General features: G+C 41.4%; 1 protein-coding gene across 1 annotated transcript in view; it reads left to right on the top strand.

Moving 5' to 3' along the window:
- Positions 1–9,319, top strand: part of plxna3 (plexin A3) — a 148,953-nt gene extending 139,634 nt beyond the window's left edge. Inside the window, exon 38 of the mRNA XM_084917251.1 lies at positions 7–9,319. Coding sequence (XP_084773377.1) covers positions 7–102 — 96 coding nt within the window. The 3' untranslated portion in view covers positions 103–9,319. The remainder of the gene's footprint in view (positions 1–6) is intronic.
- Positions 9,320–15,601: the final 6,282 nt, after the last annotated feature.

Here is a 15,601-nt window from a genome sequence, read left to right as displayed (position 1 = left end):
GTGCAGATCCTAACAGCACTGGACCGGGATGGGTACTGTCGCAAACACAAACTGAGGCACAAACTGGAGCAAGCCATCAATCTGATGTCTGGAAGCAGCTGAGAGAAGGGGAAGGATGAATGGACTGATGGATTGATGGATGGGGGGGGGGCGTGGGAAGAAGAATGGGGGAGGGGGAAATGAGGGCATTTGGTTTTTCTGAACTGTTTAAACAGTCAGCCGAACTGCTCCATGTTGGACCGAACTGACAGCCGCAGCTCCAGTTGCATTAGCAATCAATCTATCAGTAATTTATTCGTCAGTTGATGGATTGATTGACTTGAAGATCGACTGGCTGGGTGGGACCCCAACTACCTCCATTTGGTGGATTTTTGGGGTGGAAAATTGATTTCCAAACCGATGCGGATACATTTACTACGGAACTTTGAGTCATTTGGGGGCAAAAAATAACCCTTCTAGATGCATCTGTCGGTTTGGATTTGATTTTACTGCAAGCAGGGATCAAACAAAGGGGATGTAGCTGTGGGCTAAAGACTGTGTCACGTTTCTCCGAACAGTGGATGTGACGTGAGAACAAAGTGACCTGACTTCAGCTTGCTTCGGAACTTAACAGGCGCTTGGTTGAAAGGTCAGATCAAGTTTCCATGACAGCTACAGACTACACTTTGAAAAGCTTGTTCTGTCTGAAGGATCAAGAAACTACGCCTATGGTCAGACAGTCACAGGAAAAACACAACAGGCTGGATTGAACTTTAAGAGCTTCATCATAATCTGAACAAGTCCAGGGCTAAGTCAAGGCCTACCACAGAGGTTCAAAGCCTCTTTACTGATGTCGTAACTTTGGACCACTTATCCTCAACCATACCCTTAGCATTGTCTGGAAGAATCCACTGTAAGGAAGTCAGGTCAGAACTTGAGGCTGGAAGCGACAAAGTCAAGTCACCGATTTGGAATATCTGACCCTACCGTGGACTTTTTTGGATTCAGTAGGTTGTTTTAAGCTTTAATGAAGAAGAAGAAAGCAAATAAACGAAATGTCCAATAAACTGATGGCTTGACCTAAACTTGAAATCACTGGACGCTAAGAGGATTTGGACATAGAGTAATAAGGACTCTGAAGCGAGATGATATAACTTGACCTTGGACTTGTTCGGCCAAGCCTCGTCAGGATCTAAATGTTTCTAAGTTGCTGTTTAAATAACCACTCGATTCTCTGGACAATCACTCTATACCACAGCACACTGAGCCCGATGCCTACTGACAGACCAGTACCTGTGTCCATAACCTTATCCCGTCCTCCCTCTTTTCTTCACCGTCCATCAGAAGTTTACCTCCTAATTTTCCTCGTCCTACTCCTTCTCTACCTTCCTTTTCTTTCCTTCTTCGCTCTTTCTCCCCACCTTTGATCCTTGCTCGTCCTCGACCCTCGACCCTCCATCATTGGTCAGTCATGCTGGCCTCTGGCCATCCTACTGGCCAAGAAGACTCTTTAGTAATGTACTGCCCGACCAATCAAGACTGTGGAATTCGCCAGAATTGTGAATAATTTACTAGAAGTGAATATAAACGAATATAGCATTACGTTTTGAATACATTCCAGCACAGGCACACAGGCAAGGTCTGTAAATAAGTAGGTTGACTGTAGAATTTTTCAATAGAAAAAATCTCCAAAAGTGGAGTAACAGGCATTTTTCAGGACCACAAGAACCTAGACGCTGGGGTCCTGGAGTCAACACCTGGATACAAACTTTGACGTTTATTGGTGCAGCGCTTTATCGACAGACCTTGCACATACATATACAGCCATGCTTTACAGCACCATGCTAAACATGCCCAGGGGGAAATACTGTGCAGAGCTACAAGCCCAGTGCCATGTAAAGACCGGACCGGATCACATCAGAACTGGACCGGACTTGGACCAAATCCGGACTGAAAACAACCCGGAATAGAATTTTAGCCGGACCGGACTCAAGAACTCTTAAGACTTGTGGCCATAATTGTAAACAACAAAAAAAGAAAGATAATAATGATGACAAAGTATAAAAAAAGAATACAAAAGAAAGGAAAAAAATATTGAAATGTTAACATGTAATAAGAACTTTGTGGATTTGACGGTATGGATTTTAAAGAGCTGAACTTGTATACTGAACGTTATGCTACATCAGAATCTGGAGGAAGAGCAAGAGCCAGGAGGCAGAGCGACGGTTCAGGCCAAACCAAGACCGTCGGATCAGGCCCAGACCCAACCAAGCTGGATTCAACTGGAGTCTGTTGTGTTAGAAGCTCTGTATGTGGAAGATGAGGAAACAAACTGAACTTTTTGATGCTTTTATTTGCCAAACTGGTTGTTTGTTTGAACAGATTTCCAGAGCGGCATTGGATGGAGGTTTGTCCTGAAGGTTTGGGTAGCGTTTTAGGCAGCGCTTCAGATGGAGTCTGAGCTTTTGTTGCCTCATCCAGGGCTTTCACACACCTAAGTTCTAAAACCTTACAAGTAAAAATTATGCTCATGAAGAAGTTTGGAACTACTGCAACTCAGAAAAGCTCTGTGTGAAAAGCTCTTATTCTCTGTGTGAACGATGGCCTTTCCAACATGGCAACAATGCACCCTTAAACCTCCCAGTCCCACCTGTGTGGTAGAACATTTTCACATCATGAAACTGGCTTGTAAATATTGCCCAAAGGTCAGTTTGGGATGTAGTTTGATTGCATAGGTATTTGGCCTTTTGAAAACTAAAAACACAAACTAACCTCTACTCAACAATGGTTTGAGGCAGATTTTAATCTTCTAGTTCTGTCGAACTATATGACATCCAGCAAACAACTTGCACCAGAACTGTTCGGTCAAAACTAATGTTGTGTAAATGTGTGCCAGTGGAAGACTGGTATGTATTTTTTTGCTTTCCCCTTTTAAATAAGATGCAAACTGCTTCAGGGCCTTTCACGTTTAAGCTTCTAACAGGAACAAGATTTTAGGTCCCCAACTTTTTTGGTGTGTTTAAATATAGTTCAAAAACCAGAAAAGTTCAGATTGGCAATCAGTTGTCACTTGCAAATTTCTGCCAACTTACAACTGATTGCCAGAAAATGTCATTAATGTTAATATATAAAAAAAAAAAGTGTAGACCATTTTTATACACAAGAGGAAAACTAATAGGTAAAAAAAAGTTGTACACACACATAGTGTTTGAAGATTTAAATTGAGAATGAGAAATAACCCAGAAAGCATATCTTTAGCGTAAGATGGTGTCCAGGTTAGTAACCTGCAGGTTAGTCTTATATGCAAACCACAGAAAACCTGAAACATCAATGTTTTTACCAAGCTATGGAAAAAAACTCAACGGGGTTGTCGAAACTTAAAGCCAGTTTTTTGCGTGAAAATGTTCTTCCACCATGAAGCATCTGTCTTTTGGCTCTCTGCGATGCCATAGAGCAACCAAGCACCTTTTGTTTTTTCTTTCTTGCTGATGTTTCACTGTCGTTTGAATCTTTGGGGCCAAAAGGACCTGAGTGAGGGAGGGAGGATTGAGGGAAAGGAGGAAAGGGTCCTGATAAAAGACTGCCTTTAAGATGATTAATTGTAGAACAGGGAGGGAAGCCACTACCATACCAATACCACTGTTCACCAACCTGTATGTGTGTGTGTGTTTTCCTCCTGCTGCTGCAGTGGAAACTCAGCCATTAAATCACTGATCGTATCTGCAGCTCAATTAAAAATCTTTTTCTTTGTAGTTGCACCGTTTAAATCACCTGATCTGTATCTTTGATGCGTTTGAAATCTCAAATCAGATCTCCAGTCTTTTTGTAAAAAAAATAATGAAAATCTCAGCTCGCCCTTTAAACTCAAAGTCATCAAGAACAGATAAATCGGATATAATTCAGCGCATCGTGTTTGATCAGGCTTCACCTTTCTGTTGATGCGATGAGGTGGAGGAGAGAAGAAAACCAGCGAATACTGAAAAAAAAAAGGTGCTGGGTGATGCATATAAACTGTAGGGCAGGAGTAAACTCCCTCTGCATGCTGAAAAGTGAGGAAGAGGAGAAATTACTGTTGAACTGCAGAGAGAAAGGGTATTTTTGTGCCAAAAGGTGAAAAAGAAAACCTGAATTCCTTCAAATGTAAATAGGAGAAATAAATGTTAGAGTAACACGGGAGGTTGAGGATGAAAGCGGGAGGTCAGATTCTCTTTTTGCATGCTAAAGTGTGAGGAGGAAGGATGGAGGGAGATGCTGCCGGAATACTGAGAGGTAGGAGAGAGGAAGAATACTGATCAGGCCGAAAAAAGATGGAGGCAACGTCATCCATCAAACCGACTGGGGAAGGAAAGGTCTCTGAGAAGAAGAGGAGGCAAAAACGCTCCATGCTCATTTCAGTTACTCGTGCAAACGTAAAATTCATTATAGAGAGAAATCAGAGGATGGAAGGAAAAAGTTTTAGGGGCAGGAATGACTAAAGGTGGGCAGGTGCAAATACTAAAGACTGTTTCTTTTATACCTCCACTCCTAGTGTCATGGCAATAGTTACATAACATGAATCTGTTGTTAGCATTGGTGCCAATGTAGCTTTTTTATGTTAGCATGAACATTAAACAGCACAAGATGTGACTTTAAAATTATAGCTTTTTAGTTTTATGCTGTTTAGTGAGATACCCTCAAATTACCAGAACTGACCAGACCATCATCTCAGCTGCTCAGCCCCCCTCTGCTGATCATACTTACATGTGGATAAACAAATGAGCGATTGGCTAGCTAGCATGTCAAGAGCTGGCAGTTTGTAGCACGCTAATTACATGTTGCATTTTCGTCTGGGCAAGGACTGGCTTGTGGCAGAGACATTACAAGAAATCTCCTGCAAAAAGTCCTGAAAAGATCAGCTGTTGATCGGCTCATTGATCCGAAAGTGCCAATCAACAGCCACACTATGATAACTATGATAACTACTTACTGTAGCAGAAAGGATGGATCTACTTAAAGCAGTTTTTACAGATTTAAGTCGTGGTTCCTTGCATGTAGTTTTTATGCTGTCATAGGAATTAATGGTGGGACTGTCTCCATGTTTAATTTAGGGGCTTCAACATAATTGCCTATAGGAGTTTCCAAGATGGCTGTCACAACTTGCTTCTAGAAGGAGTTTTCTTGTGGTTGAGTAGTTCACCAATTTTATTTCTTTGTTATTTGTCCAGAAAAAACAATCCTCATGCTAATTGCAGATATTAGGCTGAGTTGCTATGATTAAAAATTCCTATTGGTAGCCTTAAATTGTGGCAACGAAAATAACAGATTTATTTTACATCATGCATTCATGAATTGCCATGAGACTGAGCTCATGATTTTATTTCCAGATGTTCCATTTGCACCAAGGCCAATATTCCACTTTTCTTTGATACGTGAATCCTGCTTTTAGTTGGACAAACCAACGAATGGTAATGGAAGCATTTCGTCCATGAAGCTCGGTCTCGTCAGATGTAATGACACTCTTTCCTGGTGCAGCACTGAACGCATCTCACAAAGTCCTGAGAGGTTCCATCTGATGTGAGCTGCCAACAGACTTCGATACAACAAATACTAGCAAATAAAGTGAACAGGAAAAGAAAACCTTTACAATCAAGTTTAAATTCAGCTGGGATAAAACGACGCTTGGGTGGGTTTCCACTGTGGTAGCAAGAATGTGTGTGTGTGTGTACATTTTAACATCATGTCCATCCTCTGAACACACACGTGCACCTGGGAGGAGGCAACAGAGACTGAAGGAGAGCAAAGTTAAATTCCTGTGACAACAAAACAAAAAACGGATTGATTTACACCCTGTTTTACGTGCATCCATCCATCCACACACACACACACAACTCAGCGTTTTTAACATTCTCCAGTGGTGAGATATTTATTATTTTTGTTTTAATTTATTTTTTACAATGGGTTATATTTATTGTTGGAGGATGTAGACAGTTTTATTAGTTTGTACAGCGTTAAAGCAGAAGGAAGAGCCCAACAGCATCAGACTTTAATTGCACACACACACACACACACACACACACACTTTAACAGGTCATAAAACAGTCCATGTGCAGCCTGGGAAACAGCCAGAACTGTTGGTCACACTTCATATTCATTCTTGCCATTTTAATTTTTTAACTCATTACTTGTTTCCTGCATTTATGTCCAATTTAAGAGCAGTCAGAAACAGGACGTGTCGAAAAACTTTGAGAAATGTGACAAATCGTTCTGGTTCAGTCGGTCATTTCCCATCGTGCACATGTTCAATTCATCAAATCCATCCGTCTGTCTGTTTCCTCTCAGCCTGGAGTTATTAACCAAGAAGGAGGCAGAGAGACCGATCAATTTTATTGATCAGAATCGCCCATCAGACTCACTTCACTCACACGGCGAACCGTCTGACGAGTTGTTGAATCGTTCGACTCCTTACCAGACGATGTTCTTAAGGAGTTTTAAAAGCAAAGAAGGGGTTGGGACATCAGCAGGGAAATGGAGCTCTCCCACTGAAGATCAATTGGCAAAAATACATTTAGTAGAATGGTGTTATTCTTATTTCTGACAGAAAATAAACAAGTTGATTTAATGTTTATCATTTTGTATTTTTTCTTAGGAATCTCTTATTTGAAACTAGTTGCTCCATTCATCGTATTCTTACTGTACACTAATCCCCCATTGGTAAAAAATGGATTTTTCAATTTTTCTGTTATATTTCCATCCATTGTGTTATTTCGAAGAATTGGATTTGAAATCAGTGCTAGAAACTACAAAAATGTCCCCTTCAAACTTAATGAAGAGTTTATCGTCCATCTGTAATGGAATCAATACCCGATGAAGAGTTCGACATATTTATCAGATTCTTTGGAAACAATCAGGTCACCATGGAGAACAAATCCACTTTCATATTATGTATTGTTTATCATTTAGATGAATCTGACCATAATTCTTAACTTTCTGGGAAATCTCTCAACCAACCATTTATCATTAATGGTATCTTAAGATGCAAGTCACATTGTAAAGCTTTCATTGATTTCCTGTGGGAAAAAAATCCATTTTATACTAATGGGAGATTAAACTCAATGGTATAACTGCCATTAATAATCTGCGGGAGGTTCAGTAATCAGCAGCAGAAGTAGGTCAGAGAGTTTCCCTACAGAAAACTTGCACTGACCTCCCATTGGAAATCAATGGGAGCTGGCTGACCCCACCTCATTAGGCCCCTCCCACCCCTGCAGACTCCAGACAACACAGTTGGGTGACTGACAGACGAGTTGAGCCAACAGCGGATCCCAGCGGGCTTCATTGTACCATAGCAACAGCGAATCACTGGACTCCCCTCTGAGCTCAAACGGGGGGGTCAGATGTCTTTATTGTACCATAATATGATTATTATTACTACAGTTATAATTATTATTAATATTCTGAGCGGAGGCTTCTTGGTTGCTGTGCCATCAGGATCCACAGCATTCAAATAAATTTTATCTATAAGCACTTTCAGAATATAGTCCTGGATTTTAAACACACAGTCCAAAAGTCCTCGTCTGGGTCCCTGAACCACCAGTCGAGAAGCGCCGCTCACACTGGATCTTGTGTCTTAGTTCAGGATCTGATTGTTCATTCAGGCGGTGTTTGGGGTGCTGCAAGCGTTGGATCATGAGGCTTCGCCAAGCAAACTTTGATAAATCCCTGTCATTATTTATTAGGAAGCTGACGGTGAATCTAGTTTATGAATCACGGCCGGATGCCACATATTATTATGACTAAAATTTGGTAGAGCTGCAATTTTTGAAGTTCAATAGCAGCTGTCTCATGATAATTAAAGATATAATCAAAAATGCAAGATGTTTATTGTACAGGGCATGGCTCTCAGCATGACTGTAGAAGTCATGTATATCTCTTTTTTAGATATATAATAAATATATAACCTTTTTCAGTTTTGGCTGGAAATAAACTGTCACAAAAACCAATGATAGCCTTCTTTCAGTATTTATGTGTTATGTTTTTAGATTTTCACAAACTGTCACAACTTTCAAGCAATCCTGAACTTTTCTGCTAATTTCTTACATGTTTACAACATTCAGATTAACTGCTAATTGAGGCACCTAAAAGTTACCTTTACTGTACAACTAAACGCCGTGTCAGTCGTGTGCTGAGGGAAACTTATTTGTCCAATGAAACACCCTACATTTTAAAAATACAGGTGTAGTCGGCCAGTGTAGGTGGAGGCACAATCCACAAGACTTTAACCCAAGAAACTGGGGACAAACTGCCCTGAGATTGCAATATCTTCTCACTTAGTGTGCTGTTTTTTATAGCTTGAAGTTCCAGTTTTGGTCCACTGTGTGGTTAGGTTTAGAATAGGATCATGGTTTGGGTTTAATCCTGTCACGATGTTAAGCGCATTAAAAATGTCTCCATTTCTAAATTACCAAAATAACTGCCCAGTCAGTAACTGTAGAGCTCATGAAACCCAGTGAGAGCTTCTGCTTGGAAGTGGCTTAGAGCAAAATCCAAGTTGTAGTGCGAGAAATCTAAAAAATGTAGTAAGAAGGATAGTTTGATGTCGTCTTTGTTGTGAAAATTAAAAGAACACACAAAAGGATTTATCATGTTGCCTTATCAGCATTTATCACCTGTTTATATTATTTCCAGCCTCAACAAACTGGTCAATCATTCCACACCAGTTTCCTTTAGAAATGTTTTCCCATCAAACACAAAGAAAATGGTATTGAAAGTATCCACACACAGTCTCGGTTGTAGCTTGACTGAAGTGAGAAGATGAATTATTTCAAATGCAGGGGTAAAATCCTGCAATGCAATTTTCAGAATAAATGAATAAAAACAGAAAAATAGAAGATATGAAAGCAAATGTAACAAAACACACAAAATACTATAATATAAACGTATCTCTTCAGCAGGTCTTTACATTTTCTCATAACCAGCTGACCTTCTTTTCATATGCAACACAAAGAATGTGTGAAACTACGAAACCCACCATCGAAGCCTCCTGATCTGCCGCCAGCAGCTCTGCAGCGCTGCCGTTCATCTCTCTGCCTGGAAAAACATTTTTTGTTCTGTTTGAAAACTAAAAACGCAGAAATACATGTCGCCTTGATGCAGCGCTTTCCAGGATGTAGTCAGGGCCCATTTTTTGAGACCATTCGCCATTGCCTTGTTTTTATTTGTCATTTTTGCTGAATTAAAATGTAATGATGACGATGATGATGAATCTTCATGTAATAGCCTGTGTCAGTTTTTATATCATTGCCATTGCCTTCTGCTGAGTTTGTATATTTGTGTGATTTCACTAAAGTGTAATGGAAAAGTTGGACTGAAGTTTGGTGTTTCTTCTGGTTCTGCTCGGGGGGACGGAGTGTATATAGTGTGGAAACATCAAAAACAACATCAAAATCCATAAAGTAGTGACAGAAACGGCGTTCAGTTCCTGTGAAGGTACAGTCGCATTTGTGTCGGTGCCAGTTCCTCACACATCAGACAATTTTCTGCTCGTTTGTGAGATGACTCCAGGGTCGCTCTCCCGCTGTGTCGGCGTCAACCCATCAAATACTGGCAAGGGTACAGGCTAATTAATGGCGAACAATGATCCAGGCTTTGCGGTGCTTATCAGCAGCAGCAAGAAAAGAGTCGTTATCGCAGGTTTTCATTATCAGGAAACACTCTTGATTAAAATCCGCCCGAGGCCGAGAGAGAGAGAATGAGAGAGCTGGAGGGACGGAAAGAGAGCTGACAGCTTTGTCCAATGATTTCATGAGATTTGAAAAGGTCAGCTTTGAGAAACAAACAGAATCAAGGAGAAGAAATTACAGCTTGGTTATTGATTATTGTTGTTTGTTGAAGAGCAAAAAGAGATTTATCTTTACGAGAGCCCTCGTTGATCAAACATATTCCCCAGCAGTAGTGAAGAGAGAGCTGAGCCAGAAAGTAAGCTTTTAATTTCATTTAGTTGTGCCCAGGAGCTCTGGGAAGTGACCGACAAAGATCGCAGATACAAGTACCCAAAATTAGTTTCCTCCATAGGGTGGCTTGGGTCAAACAGATAGGCTGAGGAGCTCAGACATCCAGGGGGAATTTGGAGTGCGGTTGCTGCTCCTTGGTGTCGAAAGGAGCCAGATGAGGTGGTTCAGGCATCTAATCAGGATGCCTCCTGAGCACCTCTCTTTGGAGGTTTTCCCAACTCAGAGGAAACCCTTTGGTAGATGCAGGAGTCCCTGCCAAGAATATATATCTTATCTCTGAGGGAGCACCTCAGAAGAAATTAAAGTTGCAGAAACACTTAGTAGTATATACAAAAGCTTAGTTGATTGACTGATATAATTTGACTTGTGGCATCTGGATTCCAACAGGAGGAACTGGAAAACAATGCTGGAGAAAAGGATGCCTTGCTTTGCCAGAACCAACTTTGGGTAAGCTTTGGATGGATGTTCCTAACTGGATTCTTTCCTGCACCATAAAACAGAGTCTAAACTCTCATTTCCTTGGTATATAAAAGTATTTGTTATAAGAGGACAAAGGTAAACATTAAGTTGTCTCCATTTAAGAAGTGACGTGAACAAGCAAATCAGGGAGTCAGAATGTACCTGAAAAATCTTAAAAAGCCCTGAATTCTGTTTGTTAAGGGACTTTGAAGTTATCACAGAAGTTCCTTGAGAAAGCTCAAGTTCCTTGAGGGCCATTAACTTTTGATGCTTCGTCTCATGAACGTGGCCCGAGGACTTTATCTCTCAGGGTTGCTGTCCCACACGTTCTCATGAATACGCATTCCCTCTCCAGGAATGAGAAAATGTTTAACTTCTGGCACAAAAGTACATTTGGATTCAGTCTAGGAGGATAAAATAACCACTCATTTAAAGATCCAACTCTGTTATGATTTCATGAATTTGTTCAACAAAATACAACTGGGGGGTTGGAGGGCTGTGATAGCAAGTACATTTTACACTTTGTTAGGAACTGAATTGGTAACGCTTATGTTTTCGTGGCCAGCTATTATATTCCTTTAAAGTCTCCATTATGTCCAGGGTCAGATTTGCTGGAGGCAATAAGGGGATTTCCCGGTGGTCTACATAGCTTTGCCTCTGCCTCTGGTTATTTTTATCCCTTAATTTTGCCCCCTACAGTATCCCTTTCACCAAGTGACTTTTAGTGCTGAAACCTTAAACAGACTGCAGTGTAAACTATGAAGAAAAGCAACATCAATTATGGTCTTTTGACCAAAAGCCTGCTGTCTATCTCTGTAAATGGACCGAGGGTGGCCTTCTTTGCTGTCTGCAGATTTGTAGAGAGAAGTAACACACGTCAACTGACCGCCGAAAGCAATGGTAGGAACGCAGAAAAAAAGGCAGTCATAAAAGTAAATGGTCCTTTTATTTTGACAAGTAAAAAGACAATTTATACCTCAGTAAAGATGAAAAACTATTCACAGATCTGGACTATCACTAATGACGTCCTACACAATTTCTTTCCTCATTTATTTGGGTGAAAGCATGTTGTGCTGCTGCATCTTGAACTTACTTTAGATTAAATATTGAAGATGGCTCGCATGACCAAATGACACTAAGTGAAAGATGGATTCAATTCTGCAATGATGAAATAGCTTTTAACCTTTTGCATTATGCATGACTGCATCCTCTGTGTACATGCAAAGGAAACATCAGACTGAGAATATATATATAATGTTATATATAGATATAGACAGAGAGAGATAAAGTTCTGTAAATGCAGTGTTTAAGTTCCAGACTTAATGTATTTGAAATTACTCTATAAACTTTGCATAGATGTGGATTATTTTCATGAATGAAAGACATTTCATCCCATACCGGTTTTTAATTTTCAGAAATGTATCCTGATTATTTCAAGTCTGGACAAACTGTGGATGCAGTGATTCCAGTTCAACACTTTATTCATATTTATTTGATTTATTCTTGGAGTTCATTTTAGGTCCTGCTGATACATACACTTCTAATTTTGGAAACGTAACTTTTTCTGTGTTTTGACCTTTATAGACTTTGTATACGGTGAGGGTTAGGGTCATAATCCCATCTGTTAATCCCTGATAATCTCATTTGCTTTTCCACTGTCATGTGGACAGATTTTTCTATATGAAAACCGGAAATACTTGCTTTAAAAGAAATACTCTGTACTTGTTGACAGATAAATAAAACTCACTACTTTTGTCCCCATAAATCTATACTCAGTAACAAGATTATTATTATATCTAATATTTGTTTTAGTTGCTTTTTTTAAGGGTTTTTTTGTAGTGGGTGGACAAGCAGAAGGCCATACAATTGTGCCACTGCCAAAATCTTAGGCCATGACAGTATACGGGGTCAAAAAAGTCTTAAATCTCTTAACCCTGTCAAGGCAGGCGTTGCCGATTTGCAACAGTTAAAAACTAACAACCTGATTACCCCACATACATGTTTTATGAGTTTTATTTTACTCAGAAGTACCACTGCAGGACTTGGTTGTGCATTAGCAACAAAAAGTTTAATTCGAGCCTGAGAGGAGAGAGAGAAAGAAAGAGGGAAAGAAAAACAGCGGGGAAGAGGAACAGTGATAAAGGGCAAAAAACAAAAACCAACAAAGCAAACAGACAACAAATATATATATCAATCACCTGGATCACCTGTTGAGAAAGAAAAAAGAGAAAACAAGCAAAAAAAAGAGAGCAATATAATAAACAACATCATCGCGATGACCTATGTGAATATAACAGTAAATACTAAATATTGAATATTATTGTGCAGCACGTAAGATCGACAGCGCACAGTGTGCTATGAGGTAGGAGCCAAAAAGGGTGTAGTTTGTGTGTGTGAGCACCCGTGTGTACACCTGTGAGCATGAGCGCGCTTGTATTTAAAAGGGTCCTTCATGTAATGATCTGCTAGAGGGTGTGGGGGGCCACAGCCCCGTCCTCCAGGCCATGAAGCAGGTATGGAGGAGATCAAGACTCCAGACATCCAGAGGCCCTCAGAGCACAAGAGACCAAGGAAGACCAACAGAGGGGCAGCCGCGCCACCATCCCAGAAAGAGCTGAGGAGAGCCCCAGATGAGGGGTCACTCAGCAGCCGCGGAGCAGAAGCCAGGGGGGGTTGCAGTGACGTGCCTGTGAGCTCCAACGGCAGCCAGCTGTGCCAGAGTGACCGAGCCCCAGGCCGAGAGGCCGAGGGCACCCCACCCCCGAAGGGGCCCGAGCGAGCCCCAGGCTCCAGGCCCCGACAAGCAGCCACCAGGAGTGAGCCGGTGTGTACCTGGACGCCCACCCCCGGACACAAAAAACCACCAATGCACCGATGTCTGAGGGCATCTGCCACTGGCAGGGGGAGTGGCGGGGGGAGATAGGCCTCCATACCTTGGAGGGCCTGAGATGTCCCCAGAGAGGTGGCGTCTGATACCCAACCTGACATATAGACACAGACATACAGGCACACACAGATACAAACATCCATTCCCACCCTCATACTCTCATATGCAATTATTCAGCACTCACCCAACGTGGAGACATACATAAATAGGCACTGTACACACAATCACACTCCCCAAGCGTACTCTATACCCCAGGTCTAGGTACCCTTGCCCCTGGAGGGGGAGACTGCACAGACTGCCCCGACTCCGCAGCAGCAGGGAGGCCCCACATTCCAGACCCCAATCGGACGGCCAACTCCTCCTCCCAGCCCCCCTGCCCCACCAGGCAACAGAGAACGAGGGGGGGGGGGGGGGTGAACACTCCAACCCGCTCATATGTTGTGTTGATGCGTGCATTTAAAACCCAGGAGGGCATGGAGCTACCTGGCAGAGAGCAGCAGGTAAGCGCATAGCCCCTCCTTTGACCCTGATTTTTACAATTAAGTCTTTTTGTAAACTGCAAACTTACATCAGTCACTTGCCTCTCTGCCAGTGACTGTGAGACTGATCGCTCCAGTGTTTTCATACGAGGTAGGCGGGGCCAAATGTCGGCCTCTGTCAGGACTTCAGGCTCGTTATCATGACAAGCTGCAGTGGAGAAACAAATGAGCTTCAATAAAGCTTTGATTTGATTAAAGCTCAGTGTGTGTGTGTGTGTGTGTGTGTGTGTGTGTGTGTTTGTAAAGCCCTGAGTCAGATTGTGCTGCCAGTTAAGCAGCTGCTCAGTCAGCATCTACAGGTGTTACACACACACACACACACACGCACGTTGGTGCATATGTCTTTGTGAGGACCCGTGTTGACATAATGCATTCTTGGGTCCCCTGGTATTCCAAAATAAAAGTATCTTTACATTAAAAACTGTTGTCTGACAATATCCATGCATGTCAACTTTTTCCTAACCACATCTTAAAAACACACACGCAAAAAACAACTCACGTTCAAGTCTGTTAACTTTGAAAACTGTCCTTACTTTTTTCTTTTTTTAAACAAATGTTCCCCTTTTTAAAAATGTCCTCTCGTTTTACAGACGTCTCCTGTAACCACATATGTCCCCACAATGTCGTAAACTCCCATTGGTCCTCAGAAAGATAGTTGCACAAGCACATACACACCCACAGGGAGCCACTCTCCCAAATTAACCGTTAATCATAAATGGTAAAAAACGTGCTGAGTCATGAGTTTCCCCTCTTCTTCTGCTGCTCCAAGCCTTGCACACACACGCACACACACACACACACACACACACACACACACACACACACACAGAGCATTGGTGGTCTAAGTAATAATTTCTTCCGTCAGTGTGTTTTCTTTTTCTGCTGATGTTTGTGGGAGTCCGCAGACGTTTAGATCAAAAAGTTGTATTGTGCAGCTTTTTTCCCTGATATATCGTGTGATTAAATTGTTGTTTTTATTTTTTATTTCTTCCTGTCAGTGTAACATTCCAATACTCGTTTCTTTCCACAGAACGACCACACGGATTGTGCTTGATGTATGCAGTGCTGGGTAAGACGTCTGATCCACTACTGCGGATGTTCATGTTTAACGTGAAGCAGCTCAAAGTTTATTTCAAACAGGCTAAAATCACCAAGCTTACATTCATAATGCACAATCCACAAACCATTTAACAGTAAGAAAGTGGACTCATTCGGCCAGATGTTTGAAAGGAAGTTCTTCCATTTAAAGTGAAGCGCTTACTCGGACATTACAGTAGCATCTGATCATTGGTGTTCACCAAATAAAAGACGAACATAGCTATCATCACATTACATATTGGTTTGTGAAATCCTTTTTTGAAGCCTTAAGATGCATGTTTTCGACATCGCCATCAATGTGTTTTGAAAATGGGCACAATAAGAATGGGGCGGGTCTGAGTGTGAAACTGCACCCTCACTCAGCAAGTCGTTGATCTTCCTCCTTTCTGATACTTAGAATGACCAAAGTGTTTACAGACTGGGAAGTGAAGGTGGGATTGAGAGACATCATTCATAATTGTGTTGAAAATTTTCTTAAATTATTAGCTGCAAAAAACTAAAAAACCTAATGAAATAACAGCATGGTATTTAAAATGTTTTTTTGGTTTTTTTTTATCTGATGCATGTGTAATCTCAATCTCGTGTAATTGCTTATTACTAGGGTAGCACGGTGGTGTGGTGATTAGCTGTTGCCTCAAAGCCAGAAGGTC

This window comes from Perissodus microlepis, chromosome 20 (assembly GCF_051167445.1).
Source record: "Perissodus microlepis isolate ML-2025 ecotype Zambia chromosome 20, ASM5116744v1, whole genome shotgun sequence".
NCBI classification, from domain to species: Eukaryota; Metazoa; Chordata; class Actinopteri; order Cichliformes; family Cichlidae; genus Perissodus; species Perissodus microlepis.
This window is presented reverse-complemented; position numbering and strand designations above follow the sequence as displayed.